At 41.8% G+C, this 18,781-nt stretch overlaps 1 protein-coding gene across 1 annotated transcript in view; it reads right to left on the reverse strand.

The window, feature by feature from the left end:
* The window catches only part of SH2D4A (SH2 domain containing 4A), a 174,252-nt gene that overhangs the window by 18,306 nt on the left and 137,165 nt on the right, over positions 1-18,781 (reverse strand). The window contains exons 6-7 of the mRNA XM_077476200.1: positions 7,610-7,811; positions 6,300-6,439 (exon numbers count right to left, since the gene is read on the reverse strand). Of these exons, the coding sequence (XP_077332326.1) occupies positions 6,300-6,439; positions 7,610-7,811 (342 nt within the window). The remainder of the gene's footprint in view (positions 1-6,299; positions 6,440-7,609; positions 7,812-18,781) is intronic.

The raw sequence follows: 18,781 nt of genomic DNA on the forward strand, positions 1-18,781 counted from the left end.
AATTAAAATGCCACCACATGAACTAAACTCAGAATAATTCCCTTGCACAATGGAACCTCACTTGCAAAGTAAACAGCCTAAGTATGTCCACTAGGTGACAGCATTTTTTAAGATGTAATACTGATTAAGCTGTACTGTAGATGTGAAAGGTTGGATGCTGCATTCAAATATACAGACAGTGCAACTGAATTTTTGCACATGAAGACTAAGGCCGCGTACACACGGGCGGATTGTCTGCCCAACTAAGTTCGTCAGACAATCCGACAGACAGTCCGTTCAAAATTTGAATGAACGGACTTGACCACACACGATGAGCAGACAGTCCGCTGAAAGCGTGCGTGATGACGTGTACAGCACGTACGACGGGACTAGAAAAACGACGTCCTATACACTGCAATGCAACCTTCGGCCGTGCAAATCCTTTCTGAGCATGCGCCATACTTAGTCCGTCCAACTTGCCTACACACGAGCGGACTGTCCGCTGAAACCAAGTTTGAACAGACAAAATTACGGAAATTCCGTAAGAATTTGTTCGTCAGACAGTCCGCTGAAAAAGTCCGTTGAAGCCCACACACGAGCGGATTGTCCGCTGAAACACGGTTCAGCGGACTAAGTTGGACAGACAATCCGCCCATGTGTACGCGGCCTAAGGCTATAATCACACAGCAACAGAGAGCTGCCAAAGCTATTCAATGTACTGCGCTGCTGTACATTGACATGGGATTCGTCACACTGCGCTGCAATAAACTTCAGCAGGTGTGCATTTTAGTGCAGCCCTAGGTTGTGTTGCAGCGTGCATGGGACACTTAGAAAAAAAAATAGTTTCCTGTGTGTCCCTGCTGTGAAACTTTTTACCATGCGGTAAAATGTCTGCCACTGCATATTGTATGAATTCACTCTAGTAAAAGTAAAAGTGGACTCAACTGACTAAGCACTCCTCATTATGGTCTGTGTGATTATTAAAAGAACATTTACACATCAAGTGAACATTTTTACCTTAAAAAACAAAACAAAAAATAAACATGAAGTTGACCTTTAGGGCAAATTTGCACTACAGCGCAGAGCCACCGGAGCGACTCACCACTCCGACAACTCTGTGTTCCAGCTCAAGTAGGGAGTAGTGTGGTGTGGGATTCGGTGCATTACACGGCTCCTTTTTTTTTAATAAACTTTATGTGAAGTGTACAAAATGTATGCTTCATTCACAGCAATGTAGGGCAGCACAATGCACTGTGCTGCCTTACATTGCAGTGTGATTTGGCAAAGTGTGCCAAGATAAAATGCAGCATTAGGCTGCATTGCTGTGTGAATGGGACACATAGAAAACAATGGTTTCCTGTGTATCCCTGTGGTGATATTTTGCGTTGCAGTAAAACATCTGTCACCCCAAACAGTGTGAATTAGCCCTTAATCCAAAAAATGACTGGCTAAAGAGAGACATTATCCCCTTCACGCCGACAGTACACATATGTGGCCTCACTGGACTGGGCTTTTTTCTGTGGGACCGCATGTATTCGTATTTGTCTGTGCTGAGAGCAGGGTCTCAACGGGGACCCCAGGTCCCGTACTAACAATTGGGACCCAGCACCCCCAGTTCCAGGTCACCTAATCACTGTGATAGCCTCCGATTGGCTATCACAGTGATTAGTCACTGTGAAGCCCACCCCTGTGTTTTTCCCTTTGTGAATGGAGAGAAAAGATACATTGTTTCTCTCTCTGCAAGGAGACAAGGGAGACAAGGGAGACAAGGGATAGCAATACAAACAACTGTATGTAAACAAAAAAAATAATGAAAATAAATGAAAAAATACCTAGATCAAGGCTTGATCTAGGTCAGTGCCAGGGTTAGTGTGTGGATCAAAGGTTTTAAATAGTGCTACCCTTATTATTTCTATTATTGCAAGTGTTTTACATCAGGGGACACAAGGGAGCGGCTGCATGCTGGGATATACAGGATATAAGAACTACCCAACTGCACATATTGGATCTAAGCATTGACGGGAAAGAACTACTGGTCTAAATAGAGTAGGTAGATGAATCAGAGGCTTTACTGGAACCTGGGACAATTCATTTCATAGTAGAAGCACAGCTACTGTGATCAACCGTAATGTAATTAATAGCTCCACTGGCCAGAACCTGTTGACTATCATTTTTAGTGCAAAGATACATTTTATATTTGTTCTTCCACTGTATACTCAGTAGAAAGCAAGGCTCTCTAGCTAAGAGCACCTTTGTAAAAAAAAAAAAAATAATGGTTAACATGGATCTTTAGCAAAAGCTTTTGCAGATTGGGATGGGGTAAGGAATGGTTAAAACCAGAGTGTAACTAGAAATCACAAGGTCCCATACCAAAAACCCACAGAAAAACAAAAAAAAGACGCCATTGGCAGAAATATTGCAGGTCCTCTGAAGGTGGAAGGTGGGTCTTATTAAGCCAGAAAAAGATAGGAGTGTTTAAAAGTACACTTATCCTTTAGGCCTCTTGCACATGATACTCCTATTGGAGGATGCAGTTTTTCAGGCATTTATTTTTGTACGTATGTGCGCGTATTTACGTGCATTTTCCCGTATATGCTTTCCCGCATTTTAGTGCACAAATGCGTGGAAACGTATTCTCGCCTTTTCATTCCGCACAATATATACGGTAAATCGGGCATTTGTGCACATTTGCATGCATGACTCTGAACTTACTGACCAAAAAAGCTATTTTTTTTTTCTTTACTGAAGAATGCACGGCACTTGTTTACACACCTGTGGGCACAGGCACATTACAATTAATGGGCTGTATTTTAGCTCAGTAAAAAATAAAAATAAGCAGTGTGCAAAAGGCCTTAAAGTGACCCTGTCACTAATGTAACAAAGTGAATATGGAACATACAGCATGGTGTATGAAACGAGGCATTGTGAAATAGCAAACATTTACAGCATGGCATATAGAATGAGGTGTTGCAAAATAGGTAATGTACAGCATTACTTATGGGATGAGGGGGTGCAGGCTAGTGATTGTACAAAACAGAATGGACTGATGCAGAATAGGGTATGTACAGCGTGGCACAGGAAATGAGGCAGCGTATAATAGTGAAGATACAGCATAAAACATGCAATGAGCCATGCAGAATAGCGAACATACATCATGGCATACATAGTTTACTAGCAAAGGTATTGTGGCACCTTAAGGGCATGATAATGCAGTATTGTTTATTTAAGTGCACGGCGTTATGAAAAACGGTACATGCACCTTTGTTTGGATTGCCATGGCAGGCTATTCAAATGAATGGGCTGTTGTAACACAATGCATAGTAACATGCAGCATAATGTACATTAACACGTGTGTGCGAAGGCAGAGCAACAATGTAATTGGGCCCATGTATCTCTATAGTCACATAGGGCTCTGTGCAGATCCCTGTCAGTAAGGCTCGGTAATGGAAGGTTCAGCTGTCACTACATCTGTGGGCCGGTGGTGCTGACAGAGGTCTGAATGGGAATGATTTAACTAAAGTGCTAAAGTGGTGGTTCCACCAGTGGTTGAAATCATTTTTTTGTTGACCATTTTGATATTGGGGAGATTTTTTTAGCTTCCTGTTTTGGTTTTTTCCAAAGTGACTAGAAAATTTTAGACAGTTGTCACTAAGACAACAGATATCCTCAATGGAGAATTTACTATCACCTCTTGTTCTAATGACAACTGTACAATTTAGATTTCCAGTAAATGTCAGTCCTTCCCCTCCACCCCTAGTGTCTATCCATACACTTAAAAACCCCTCCTCCTATTATAAGGCATGGGCTTGGATTAGAGTAAAGGGAATCATTAGGGTATAAGGTACAGCACAGGGTCTGGTGATGGTAATAAGCACAGTACAGGTACACTGTAGGGTAAGCTAGCACACTACAGGACACAATGCTGGTGGAGAGCACAGTACAGGTCCAGTCATTGTATATTAAAGCGGGAGTTCCGCTGTTTTTTGTTTTTAAAAGTCAGCACAGCAGCTACAAATACTGCATCTGCTGACTTTTAAAATATGGACACTTGCCCGCCCAGCACGCCCGCAATGTCGGCACCCGAAGCCGATCTCTCTCGGCTCTCGGGTGCTGCCGCCGCCATCTTCGGTACGAGAATCAGGAAGTGAAGCCTTGCGGCTTCACTTCCCGTTTCCCTACTGCGGATGCGCGAGACACGCTGTGCAATAAAGATGGTCCACGCTGTCTCTGGGATCTGTGTGTTTCCCAGCAGACAGCGGGGTACCCGCAGGAAGTGGCATAAATACCCGCAGAATCTGCGGCTATCTATGCCGGAAGTGGGTGCAAATACCTGTACTATACAGGTATCTGCACCCCCCTCCCCCCTGAAAGGTGCCAATTGTGGCACCGGAGGGGGGGAGGGTTCCAATGAGCAGAAGTTCCACTTTAGGGTGGAGCTCCGCTTTAAGGTGGCAGAGTACATGGTCTGATGAGGGTATGGGGCACAGTACAGGATCTGTTGAGGGTAGAAAGCATAATACAGGTATACTGTATGGTAAGTTAGCAGACTACAGGGCACAATGATGGTGGAGAGCACAGTACAGGCACAGTCATTGTATATTAAAGAGGAACTGCAGTCTGCTCACATACTTTGTAATAAAAACATCTTTGCCATTCTGAAGCTTCCCTCCAGCCATGTTGCATATTTTATATGTACTGTGATTCTTTACTTGCCAAATATGCTGCAGAAATCTCCTTCCACTATGTCTGGCTGCAACCATTTTAAGTGTGGGCAGCTGAAGATGTTGCCTGTTCACTTCCTGGATTTACACAGAGGCACACCTCCAGCTCTGCAGCTCTCATTGGCCCTCTGACAACTTATCCACTCTCCCTTGCTGGCAAACTCTCATAAGAGAGAGAGAGAGTAGAGCTGTGCATGATGTCATAAGTCTAGTTTTTTTACTAGAGAAGAAACAGGAAGTGGGCTGTATGAGGTATTTACTGGCAGAAATAAAATGTTTCACTATCCAAAGTTAAAACAAGGGCAGAGGATTTAATAGATGAAAAGATGAAAAAAAAAATACTGAAGTTCTGCTTTAAGTTGGCACAGTACATGGTCTGATGAGGCTAGGGGGCACAGTACAGGATCTGATGAGGGTAGAGAGCATAGTACAGGTACAGTGCTTTGTGTATGGTAAGTTAGCAAAGTACAGGGTTTAAGGGAGGCAGAGAGCACAATGCAGTATATTGTATAGTAAGCTGGCACAGCACAGGGTATAATGGTAGAGGGAACAGTACAGGTACAGTGTATGGTAAGTTGGCTTAGTATAGGGTCTGATGAGGGTGGAGAGCACAGAGCAGCCATGACAGGGTGAGCCACCAATCAGGAGGCAAGCAGAGGCAGACAAATGTTCGAATGGTATGATGCTGAGAATCATGTGATGAGAACTCAGACAGTTTGGAGGAAGGTTGCCTATACCCCCGTACTGGCAGCCCTGAAGATAGTAAATCGCCTCAGAGGCAGCAATGAAAATTTTACTGGAGTGTTAACTGTTTCCAAGTCTATCTATAAGGGCACTTTCCCACTGAGGTGCTGGGGCATATTTTTAGCAGAGCTTTACTGTTGTTTTAGCGGCGCATTTTGGCCTCAGTGTGAAAGTAGCCTAACGAACAAAAAGTTTGGGCTATAGTTACACTTTTAAGCCCCATACACCCATTCAGATTTTCTGGTGATTTTTGTCTTCAGATTTACCAAAACCATGTAGTGCAAGGGCCTGCCTGATTGCATACAAATTTAAACTCCTAATGTTTGACCTCATATTATATGGTTTTGGTAAATCTGAAGGAAAAAAATCAGCAGAAAATCTTATAGTGTGTATGGGGCTTAAGGGTTTACTTTCCCACACAAGTTAAATTGCTGAGAATTGGGTAAAAATGCAGCAATATTGTGGTACATCAAATTCAATAAGGATTGAACAAGAGGTGGACTCTTCCTCCACCTAGCCTATCATTTAAGTGTTTATTTTTCTCTGAAATTACCTTGGACTAACTATGCACATAATTAGCAGCAAACTTTTACTATTCAAAGGTAATTATATGTTCACTGTGTTAGTTTCTGATATCCTTCATGACAGTCTAGTGGAAACGGGTCAGCAGGCCCAGAAGGGGCATCACTAAGAATTTAAAAAGCTGTACACCACTAAATTATTCATAGATGCCCACGTTGTGTAGAAATCTGACATTTGGATTGAATAAAGGTCTGTGCTAATTACTTTCCTTCTAGGAGCAAGGACATTGTTCAGTATATGGACACCACCAGGTAGTACTGAACTAGTGCTTACCGTGAAACCAAGGTGCAATGCTGGTTCCAGATCTGTCCCATCCAGCATAAAGAGGAAGTTGCTCATCTTTATACCATTTGATGATATTATCGCGTGTGCAGCTAGAATTTAATCTTCTTACACCCTGTCTTCTGTCAGACCTTAAAAAATACAATAATTGATGCATTACAAAAAAATACATTTTCAAACTGTTGTTTTTATTTTTGTTATTACTTATCATATCTAGCCTAAAATAGGAAATGAGCTGAGCTATGACTAAGCACCATGTTCGGTGTGAAACATGTCAGCGGCTGTGCAGTTAGTCTGTTTACCAGCCTAGATGCTATGATTTTCATTACATTTTTGAAATAAAGTTGAATAATTCGGAGTGCGGCTATCCAGCTACATCTTTTCTACTTTAGTTCCTGTTGCAAACAGAGCCAGCACCCTGTGGGATTGTGGAGACAGCTGTTTTGGGAGAAGTCATTACCTTAGAGCGGTAATTCTTTGCATTTCAGATTATAATTAAATACACCATAACTCATTAAATACACATAAAACTCATATACAGCCATAACAGCTCGAGATAGCACAAAAAGTATAGGGGAAAAAAAAAAAATGTTCCTTTTCAGAAGAAAGGAACAAAAGCCACATGACAAGGACCACAATGATGGGGGGAAGGGTGGTATGCTCCTTCTTTGCTGTCAACCACTGACTGTAGCTTACTACGCAATTTTTTTCTTATATAGGCATCTGAAAGTGCCATTACAGTTAATTGGAACATGTGTCAACAAAACAAATCAATTAAAAGGTAATTATGTAAATTAACTTTCACCAGCTAAATTCCAGCTAGAAATGTCTAAAGTCTGCCACGGTCCCATAGGTGGACAGCACAAATTTCTTTGCCCCTCCCACCTCATATTTTTAATGGCCCTACAGCAGGATTTGCTGCTGTACTGGAACATAGGGATATCAGGTATGTGAAGGATGCAACAGAGGGTGGGCAAGCATTAACACTCTTAAAAAGAGACAAACCTTTTCAGAATAAATAAGACATGGAAAATGATTCAAACTGCTTAAGTTATATGCCGAAACCTTAAGCTTAGACACTCTTTTATAACACTTGATCACAAATTGACAAAAGTGACAACCAACCCAAAACAGATTTATGTATATCTACCATGTTCAAAACTTTCCAAATTTTTTATCTTAACTTACATTTTTATTGGCTCAGTAGAGAGTCTCCTATTTTTGCCACAGCCTTGGCTTTTACCAATCAATTTTACATTAAACGTTCTAGAAATTACTAAAATGAATATGTTTCACTGTACCTGCTTATCCCACAGTTGCTATGTGTAGATGAAGTTGGCTTTGGTTTTGGTGGTAAAGGGGGTCGTTTAGCTTCTCCAAAATTTTTGGCCCTTGCAGCCACACTTCCTCTCTCAATTGCCTGCATTGACAGCCTCTTGTAGTCGTCCCTGGCCTGTTTAGCAATAGACCTCCGTCTCTCATCAGCTGCCTTTGATTTTCTTACTGAAAAATGGGAAGTAATTCGATTTTGTTTAAAAATGTAATGACAAATACAAAGGTGTGCATATGTAAGTAGTACAAGGAAGGGGTGTTTTTTTTTTTCATTCTGTTTATGACTACACTGGGAATTTTCCCTGTGACACCAGGACAAGACATGGGAGAAACTGGAAACACTGCAACAGGAAGGCACAAAAGCAATAAAAACAAAAAAAGTTCTAATTTTTCTTCACCCTACTTAAAATAAAAATAAATAAAATGATTAATAAAAATAAACAGACAATAACTGTTGATGTCTGTGTGACTATGAGAAAAGTTTGTGATCACGTCCTGTCCCTCTGATTCCCTGTCACTAAGCACTTGTACACACGGTCGGACATTCCGACAACAAAATCCGTCGGATTTTGTCCGAAACTGGTGTTGCATACACACACGGTCGGACAAAGTTGTCGGAAAATCCAATCGTTCAGAACGTGATGAAGTAATTTCATTACGACGAGACTACGTTCAGGCTAGTAGCCAATAGCTTTGGTCTAGGAATTTGATCTGAGCATGCGTGGCACTTTGTCCGATCGGAATTCTCTGCACACAATCGGACAAAGTCTGATCGGATCATGTTGTCGGAAAGATTTCTAGCCCAGCTCTAAAACGTTGTCCGTCGGATATTCTGACGGAAACAGTCCGATGGAGCCCACACACAGTCGGATTATCCGACAACACAGTTCGATCAGACATTTTCTGTCGGAATGTCCGACCGTGTGTACAAGGGCTAAGGGGTAGGGGAAATCTTTTGGGACACAGATGGCAGTTAACACCTGACAAGGGTTCTAACCCTTCAACCACTTAAGCACAAAATAAAAAAATAAAATAAAGTTTCTTCAGCTGAATTGAATACTAATTTTGTTTTACTGCCAAGGATTAAAGTGCTTTTACTGATGGAATAGCGTGCAAGCTTGTCTGTTATATCAACAACACAGAATTCTGCCAATAAATTGGATGGGCAGTACAAAAGTTTGGGATATATTTACTGCATCAAGAAGCCAGCATTTTAGGATTGCAAAATAAGACAACATTTACAAAATAGATGATTCATGCTTGTTTTTAGTAATTATTTTGTGAGCATATCTAGATGTTATAGCACATAATTTGGACAGTAAACTTGTTGCCAATGCCTCATTTCCCAGCTGGAACTTTTGAAAATATCTGGTACTTGGTACAAGTGAGTATGTGACCGCTTCTGCTTCCTCTCAGTATGTGGTGTATTGTATTATTATTCAGGAGAACCTGTTACTTTAATCCTATGGACAGGTTTGCTCTAAAGGATAACTTTAGCTATTTGAAATGAACAGCACCCTAGGTATTCCTTAGGCAATGTGTTGAAGAAATGTTACAACAGGGAAGACTTACGTTTCTTAAAGCTTGGAATGAGATTAAATGTCACTACGGTTTTCTTTCAACTTTATATGGTTGTCCAACACTTATGAACATTCCAAGTACACCATAGGAATTATATATTTTTTTTAAATCAATATGTTTTGTAATTTGCAGTTGCGAATGTTGCGAATGTTGCAGTTGCGAATATGGCTAAAGATAGTTATGGATACCTGACCATTACAACTATGAGAGCTTGGTGGACATCCTATACCAAAACAATGGGCATTATTGTGGTTAATACTACAGATATGACAACTTCCACCCTTTGTAGAGTTCCACAAGATTGTAGTATGTGTCAGGGCCTGCTATGGGCCTGTGTCAGGGCCTGCTATGGGCCTGTGTCAGGGCCTGCTATGGGCCTGTGTCAGGGCCTGCTATGGGCCTGTGTCAGGGCCTGCTATGGGCCTGTGTCAGGGCCTGCTATGGGCCTGTGTCAGGGCCTGCTATGTGCCTGTGTCAGGGCCTGCTATGCAACCCTGCATGCTTTCCCATACCTCCTTGAGCCTTTCTGCCATTTCTAGTTGTCTGTCAAGAATTAAAAAATAAAATAAAATCCAAGTGTGCACATTCGCCATTTCTTGAGTGTGCTTGAAGCTACATACAAGGCTGTTCCCCATACTACTTACTCTCACTCCCTCTTATCATATCAGTCACAGTGCATTGCAGTGGTCACTGCAGCAGATGTCAATAAACCATGTAATTTTTCACAGTACCAGGACAAAGCAACCACAGTTACTATTGGGAGAAAAGGCACAAAGAAACTTTCCCCATTTGTTACCCTGGTCACAGCATGGTCTGGATCCATGCATCATTGCCTCACTGCAGAAGGCCACAGTTTAAAAACCGACCAGATTGCAACCTAGGGCAGTCTCAGCAGCAGGACACTAACAGCCAAATGGAATAAGTGACAGACTCCCTTAAAGCCTGCACAGAGAACACTCTGAAAGCAGAGGTAGGATAGAAGCCCACAATTCTCAAAACACTGGTCAGACTCGAGGAAGAAGGTAGCATTTCCCTCAACTTACACCCTTTCTAACCTATTTAGGGGATTAAGAAACACCTCACAACTACACTGAAAACTGAACTGTCCTACACTGAAAACTGAATGGGTCTCACCACAACAGCTTAAGCATCAGAAGCATACCTGAAGCTAAAGAAGCCCCAACCTGGTAGACACTATCAGAGGCATATTCAAACACAGTACTCGGAAGACCCACCACTGTTGAACTCTACCTTGACAAAATGCACAGAATCCTGCAACCCCATAGCCTGCCATCCAGGAAGTCCTAGCTCAGTGGTGCATAGATTTGGATACCTAAGTAGGTGGGATGCCAAGATTTCTCCACTGTACTGAAGATGTAGCCTGGCCTGGCAATGTACACCAATTAAATCTACAGCTGGCCATGCGCTGATCGAAATCCACTCAGTGGGTGCTGAGTGAATGAAGAAATAAAAAAAAAATTTTCATTCAGCCTGCAGTTTGAAAAATAAACTGTATATGGACAGCTTTACTCGGATCAAATGTCCAAATTAATAGCAGAAATCATCATCTTAACATCCCCCCCGGACTCTTGGGTCCTCTTATTCCACAATGCACTTCTCCCTGCTCCTAAGTATAAGAAGTCTTTGCTCCCACACTTTTTTAAATGCGGTCAAGAGCCTAATTCCAAAAAATTGGAAAGCCTCTAAACCAGCATCAATAGCGAATGGATATTGTGTGGATAAAATATATTTTAAAATTAGAAACCTTTAGAGGGATGACTACAACGCACACTACAAAATTTGTACAACTTTGACCTTGCAAGAATTCATTTTTCTTTAAGTCTTTTCTAGGGATGGCACCAGACCTGATATTACAGCTAAATGTGTTATTTTAAACACTTATCGCAGTAGATGAGTGCCAGCCTGCAGAACAGTAGCCTTAAAATAACAGGAGACTTTCCTGAGAAGCTTACCCATAACCCAACACAATCAAAATCTTATGTATCTTTGTCTTTGTAATTATACCTATATACAGTATGAAAGTTGGTTTTCCTCTGTTAATTAGAAACAAAAAACTCAATTGTACTTCCGCGTTACTTAGGATATTAAGATATAGAGAAGCATTAAGGCTTCAGAAAATGGTAATTATTTGTCCTGGTGTTACAGTTACTGCCCCTTGTCAAAAGGGCTTTTTTTTTAAAGAAATTTTTTATTTCACCTTCCTCAGTCCTCTCAGTCTGCAAACCAAAGTAGCATTGATGCACCCTGTTAAATATATATTTCCTCCTTCATTTGCATTGTAACAAATTCCCGCCCTTAGCAAAACACATATTTCTCCTGTAATGTCACCTGAACATACTTCTTCTAGACATGTATTTAGATAAAGTATGGGATCGTTGGTTTACTAAAGGAGTAGAGAATGTTCACTTAGCAAAGCTAATCTTCACCTAGTTTAGTCATGTGAAGTTGTACTCACTACAATCATGCAGCCATGTGCAGGACTCATTTTATTTCTCTGATTATTTAATGTCAACACAGCTTTACCCCATTTACTTAGCTAAAGAACATTCATTTTGCGAATTAAATGTTTTCTGCTTCTACAGTACATCAACGCCAATTCATTTTTTTCACTTTTTACCTGTTAGTGACACTTGAGAAAAACATCAAAAACTCTGCTGACTTAAGAGTGGTTGAAAACATATACCCAGTGAAAAACTAGCATTGGATGATACACAGAAATGAAAAAAAACCCTCTTGCATAAGTTGTACCTGTTTATCTGAAGCCCTCTGTCCTCCACAGTCATCCCAAGTCCAGATTTTACACAAGATCTTTTAACTATGAAAATCAGGGGGCAGGAAACTGAAGTCTCACAGTGCCAATCTCAGCGAGGATAACTCTGAGCCCTGACTAGATAAAGGGGAGGGGCTTCTCCCCCCGTTCCCCCGCGCACACACACATAGTACACAGAGAACATGAATATCTGTGGCTGTTAATCACAGGCTGTGTGCTGGAGCTCTCCTCCCTCATCACTATTTTATCTCTTGGTGTCAGAAAACTTGTCAGAAGCAATTCATACAAACAACAGAGGAATGAGGCAGCATAGAGAGATCAATATGAGTGAATTGGATAGAGACAAGTACACAGTATAGAAAGATATGCTTTAAAAATTTTTTCAACTTTAGGTACTTATATAGTGTCATCAATTTACACATCACTTTACGTATGTATTAGGCTGAGTTCACATATGTGCAGCTGCGGCGCACAGCATGGGTTTCGGTGCGTCCCTGTTCACCGGTTCAGGTGCGATTCTGGTCCGAATTTCTGCCTGAATTTGCAACTGAACCAGGTCCAAAGACGCACAGAACCCTTCTGCAATCCGGACCGTGGCAGGCCCAGTCCTGCGTGAACCAGCTCTATTGAAATCTGGTCACACTCGCCTGTCATGCAATTTGGATGCAGGGAAACCCGCATCCTATTTGCATATATGTGAACCCAGCCTCATACATTCACATCAGTCCCTGCTCTTAAGGAGCTTACAGTTTAAGGTCCCTAACTCACATTCATACATACACAGACTAGGGCCAATTTAGATAGAAGCAAATTCACCTACCAGCATGTTTTTGGAGTGTGAGAGGAAACCAGAGTACCCAGCAGAAACCCACACAAGCACTAGGAGAACATGCAAACTCCAGGCAGGTAGTGGCGTGGTTGGGATTCAAACCAACGACCCTAGTGCTACCACACAGAAATACTAACCACTTAGCCACTTTGCGGCTTCATATTATATGTCTGAGGTTTACAATGACTTTAGTATCTCTATGGTGTTGATTTACTAAAATGAAATCTGTTGCAGCTACGCCAATCAGCTTCTAACTTCAGCTTGTTTAATTAAGCTTTGACTAAAAATCCTGGAAGCTGATTGGTTTCTATGCAGAGCTGCACCAGATTTTGCATGCTCCAGTTTAAGTAAATAAACCCCTATGTATACGATTTTTAATTTTTTTTTTCGTTTTGTTTTATCAACTTCCTATTGCTGCATTTTTATTTTTTACTTACCTTCCTTTGAATATGCTGAAGTCCTCTTCTTTGCTTGTCACATCATCACAAGGTCTACTGAGTTATTCACTATACTTGGGCTAGGAAGGTGCCCTACATCATGTTCTTCTTATTTATGGTGCCCTCTTGGTCACCCCCCCCCCCCCCACCCCGGGGACAGTGTATGAGTGGTCCTGCTTTGATTAACAATTCTTAAAACCATTTTTCTCAGCATACACCAAGGTTCTAGTGAACAGGACAACAACGCTGTTGAGAAAGGACTGTGAACTTGCACAATCCCCAGATATTTAACCACTTCAGATCTTACACCTGTACACCAACGTCAATACCAGAGCCATGTCTACATGTCTGCTATGGACCTATTGATTTGGAAATAAAGTTATCATTACTTAAAGTGGTGTTCAACACAAAAAAAAAAAAATTCTTAAAATTCCTAATTGCAGGGGGAGCAGGGCGGATGTGTAACGTGAGGACGTAGCGTCCGCCTGAGGGGAGGGGCCTGCCAGCGCTAAGCTCACCGCACCGACGAACAAACAGCAAGGCATGGTTTGGAGCAGGGAGGTGAGAGATCCCAGCCCAGACATGTGGAAGCGCTCGGTGCGGTGCTGCTAACATCCCGCAGCCCTGAGTACGGTGCTTCCCAGCCTCCTCATCACCTCGACCGGCCCACCCTCCCCCTCTTCTCCGCTCCAGTGCACAACGGATACCCCCTGGCTATGCAGCAGGACCTCGGAGGAATTTGGAGGAGACCCTCCGGAGCCTGGAAACTAGAAGGAGACCGGTGGGAAAGAGACACAGCATTGACAAGGACGGTAACATTCTTAAAGTCACAATACTGTTGCTGTGTAATATACATCTAACCAGGGGAAACAAATAACGTGTCTATGGGGTTAAATGTATGCAGGTCAAAAGGAGCTTTGTTAAGTAGATGAGGAAGCCGGCTGCGGAAAAGTTTTCCTTGGTGCATGTTTCCATCGACAGTTTTGAATTTAAAGCAACTGCAGGGTTGTATAAACCTTAACAGGATCGTAGTTTTATTATATATGCACATGGTAATGGCTATGCTCAGTATACCAGGAGATGATAACTTGGAAAGTGGTCCGCTAAACAGCAGTGGTTCCGCAGGGTCAACACGCATTATTTCCCTTAAATAAGCTTAAACATTACTTCTTTGACTATCGCAAGTGCATGCGACATTGGCACATATGCAATAATAGGGGAGAAAAAGTCGCATGGTTCAAAATGAAGGGATAAATACCTACCGCCAGGACAAATCTCACATGGTTAGGTGGAGGAAGTCCATGAGGTTTGCCTCTATTCCAGGGGTGTATGCATGTGCTGGGCGAAGCATCTATACCATTGAGCAACCATCGATGAGAAAAGCAGTTTATATACATCAGAGTGTGGATTTAATGGCGTGGGATTAAAAAAGGTTTTTCTTTGCTCCTACTTTTTTGCGGACCCGGATACACATAAGAGCGGACTAGATACCTTGACCTGACTGTAAGAACCTTAGAAGAGTAATTAAGGTAGGAGGAATTAATCGCAAAGAGATCTGCAATGCTACTTTAAGCTCTTTTTCTTGCGGTGAAACGCTAGACGAATATAACTGGGGGGAGGAGGTTTTTTTTTCCTCTCCTCTTCCTGTTTTGTTTTTCGTTTTTTTGTGTTTTTCTCCTCCTCCTGCTTCCCTCGCCGTCAGCACATATTGTTCATGCAGCAGGAATTGAATAGACTACCTGAATCGCTTGTAATAGCGTATACATTATACAATAAGAGGAAAATCGCACGATCTGATTACAGGGATTTTCTTTTGCTTTTTCGTTTTTTTTTCCTCTCTCTTTGCCGTGCGCATTCCAGATCAGTACAAATTTCCTTAAATGTAGGATATCCTACTCTCCCTTTTAAGGGACTCTTCTGTTATTAGTGGAGAATAGAGATGAGTTCCTAAATGGCTGACTGGTCCCCCCTCCCCTGGGATAAGATATTGACAACCTTTGCCACTCTGCCTGTGAATCACATTAGGAATAAGAAATAGAGGTTAAACTCTACAGCCCAGCCATTTTATTTCCCCATGCGAGGTTGGAGATCGAAAGATAGGAGGCGCTAAGCACTCGACAGGTTATCAGGGTGACCTGTCAACCCCAGGATCCATAGGTTTTTACCTAGGGGAGGTTTGGCGCGGTTAAAGGTTACATGTCGCTTAGGTAAGAAACCCCCTCAGATTACGCAGCGGAGGAAGATATCAAAATAAAATATAACAGGGAGCAGTATTATTATTCTGAGAGAAGAAGTTAGTGTTAAGGGGTCCCCCCAAGGGACTCTGCCAGCGGAACATAGACATAGAGTGGAAAAAGGTTGAGATTCCCTAAGTAAAAGCGGGGAGCAAAGAGGTAAACTGGATGATCAGCTTTCATAGAAGGAAAGCCGCTGGAGGAAGCGACTTCATCGATGAATTAAGACTTAAGGGAAAGAGTTTTCGAGGTGTCTAGGATCCACAAAATCTGGAGACAGATTGAACTATGAGCAAGTCAGCAAATAAGATGGCGAAAAGTGGAGCCGCACGGAACATAAAAGATAAGAGTCTAGATACGTCGATCCAACAGTATATGACACAAGGAGCAAGCCCCAAAGAAGCGGGATTGGATAAAAGACAATCAACCATCTCAGAATACAAGAAGGGATCGGGCAAACATAAGGGTGGAGGAACACAACATACCAGTGAGGACACAATAATAGAAAGTGACTGCGAGAGCAGCAAAAACGGAAGAAATTAGGACAGAAGATCTTCCTCCCTCAAAAGGAGAAATGGCAGAAATGCTTTCAAAATTAGAGAATGCAATCAAAATGGACATCAGGGGGCTCCGAGAGGACTTAGGCGGATTACTAGAGAGAGTAGAAGCTACAGAAAATCGTATGGATCTCCAAGCCATAGAGCTAAACAAAGTTAAAGATCAACTAAGAACACTTCAACAAACACAAAGGAATACGCTGTATAAACTGGAAGACCAGGAAAACAGAAGTAGAAGGAAAAATTTGAAATTGCGCTCAATCCCGGAATCAAAAGGCGAAGACTTAAGAGTAATACTAAACAGTATTCTCGCCCCCTGCTGGGGAAATGAGATGGGAGCTCCACCAAGGATTGATAGAATCCATAGAATTGGTAAAACAAGATTTAGAGATATGGACAGACCGAGACATAATAGTGCGCTTCACATATTTCGATGAGAAAGAAGTAATATGGAAAAAGTTAAGGGGAACAACCCCACATGTATATGAAGGGAGAGAAATACAGATATTCCCGGATATGGCACCCGAGACGCTTTTAAGGAAAAGACTTTTGAAACCCCTACTAGATGAATTGCAAGCTCAGAACATTAAATATAGATGGGGCTTTCCTGCTTGTTTAATAGGGAACAAAGATGGTAAATCGGCGAAGCTGGTTTTCCCGGAAGATTTGGAAGATTTTTGTGAGAAACTGGGAATACGCCCGCCAATTCTTCCTGGTTGGCAGATGGAATAATGGGCTCATTGTAGGGGGAAAAAATGGGTCCGGGGAAAGGAGGGGAGGGAAAAGGGGAAGGAAATAAGGAAAATATATAAATTAAACAAGATGGTGGGATGTAATACCTCCTGTCTCATGGGGAGAGGCGGGAGAGGCGCAGGTGGACAAGCCCCAAACCCTCTTAACAAATAGATTAGGAGATGGTAGGGGCATGCACGACCATTAACCTAACAAAGGCCGTATACAGGCCAAGGGAGTTGGGGGGAAGGGGGAAGGTAAGGAGGGAGGTGGGTATGGGATGTAAAGAAGGGAAGGAGGGAGGGGTAGATAGGGGAGGTTGGGAAGGTATAAGGTTGGGGAAGGGAAGTAAAGTGGAGGGAGGGGTGGGGGAGGGTGGAGGAAAAATGTGGACCACCTTAGTAAACAAGATAAGAAGTACCTACGTAGGGCAAGGAACGTAGGACAAATAGATGGGCAATAGTAAAATAGACGGCCTGAAATTTATGTCCTATAATGTGATGGGCATGAATACCCCAATAAAAAGACATAAGATCTTAGCAGAATTGAAGCGCTATGAGGCTGACGTTATATCTCTACAGGAGACACATATCTCCCTCGCATCAAACATTAGATTATATTCCAATAACTACCCGGTCTGGTTCTATAGTGATACCATTTCAGCCAGAAGTAGAGGGGTAGCGATAGGGTTTTCCAAAAGAATAAGGTTTCAGTTGAAGGAAAAAATGTGCGATGCAGAGGGAAGATATTTGTTCCTAAGAGGTACATTAGAGGAATTGGAGTGTACTTTAGTAAATATTTATGCTCCTAATAGCAACCCAATTAGTTTTTTAAATAAGATATTATATAAACTTATGGACTTTAAAGCAGGTTATGTAATTATGATGGGAGATTTAAACTTCGGCCTCAACCCGGAAGTCGATAGTTCGTCGGAGGTTAAAAAGATGAGAAGCGCAGCACACAAAAATATAGCTCAAAAGCTATATAACAACCAATTAGTGGATGTATGGAGAGCAAAAAATCCCCAGTCACGTGATTATTCCTTCTATTCAGCAGTCCATGGGACGTATTCACGCATCGATTACATATTCATAGACCATGGGCTATTGGAATATGTGATGGATTCAGGAATAGAAGTGATGACTCTTTCGGATCACGCCCCGGTAAAACTATGCCTAAACATCTCAAGGATAGGGAGGAACCTCTCTGGATGGCGGTTGAATGAGGAGCTATTGCTTAGGGAGGAGGATAGGATAAAAATAGCGAGTGAGATCGATCAATATTTTACATTTAATGATACAGAGGGAATTAAAAGTAACACGCTGTGGGATGCGCACAAGGCCTATATAAGGGGAATATTGATATCTATGCAATCTAAAAAGAAAAAAATGAGAGCCGAAAAAATCAATAAATTAATGAGCGAGATACATTGTTTAGAACAAGACCATAAAAAAAAAAGTCTGCCCCAAAATGACCTGGTATTTAAAAAGTTATTAACGGTAAGGATGGAGCTGAAGGACCTTTTGGACCAAGAAGCGGCGATGACGTTTAAAGGGTTGGCCAAGGAACAATATTTATGGGGAGATAAATCAAGTAAGTTTTTAGCCAGAATGTTAAAAAAGAAAAAAGGAAAAAATTTCATTGGGGAAATTAAGAATAAAAATGGAAAAGTGCTCTATACTACCAAAGATATAGCAGAAACTTTTAGATTATACTTTGAGCAGATATTTACGGACAGTAAGAAAAAGGCCAAAAACGGAGAGAAAGAGCAGAAGATCAGGGAATTTTTGGAGAAAAATGCTTTGACTAAAATCACCCCCACGGAAAGGGACATACTTGAAAGGCCAGTTTCGGAGGATGAAATAGTCAGAGCATTATTAAAATCAGCACCAGGAAAATCCCCGGGACCAGACGGTTTCACAACACTATATTATAAAACGTTTAGAGAGGCTCTTGTTCCCCAATTGTGTCGGTATATGA

This window comes from Lithobates pipiens, unplaced genomic scaffold, assembly GCF_037356315.1.
Source record: "Lithobates pipiens isolate NorthernLeopardFrog02 unplaced genomic scaffold, aLitPip1_a1.2 Scaffold_13, whole genome shotgun sequence".
Classification (NCBI taxonomy): Eukaryota; Metazoa; Chordata; class Amphibia; order Anura; family Ranidae; genus Lithobates; species Lithobates pipiens.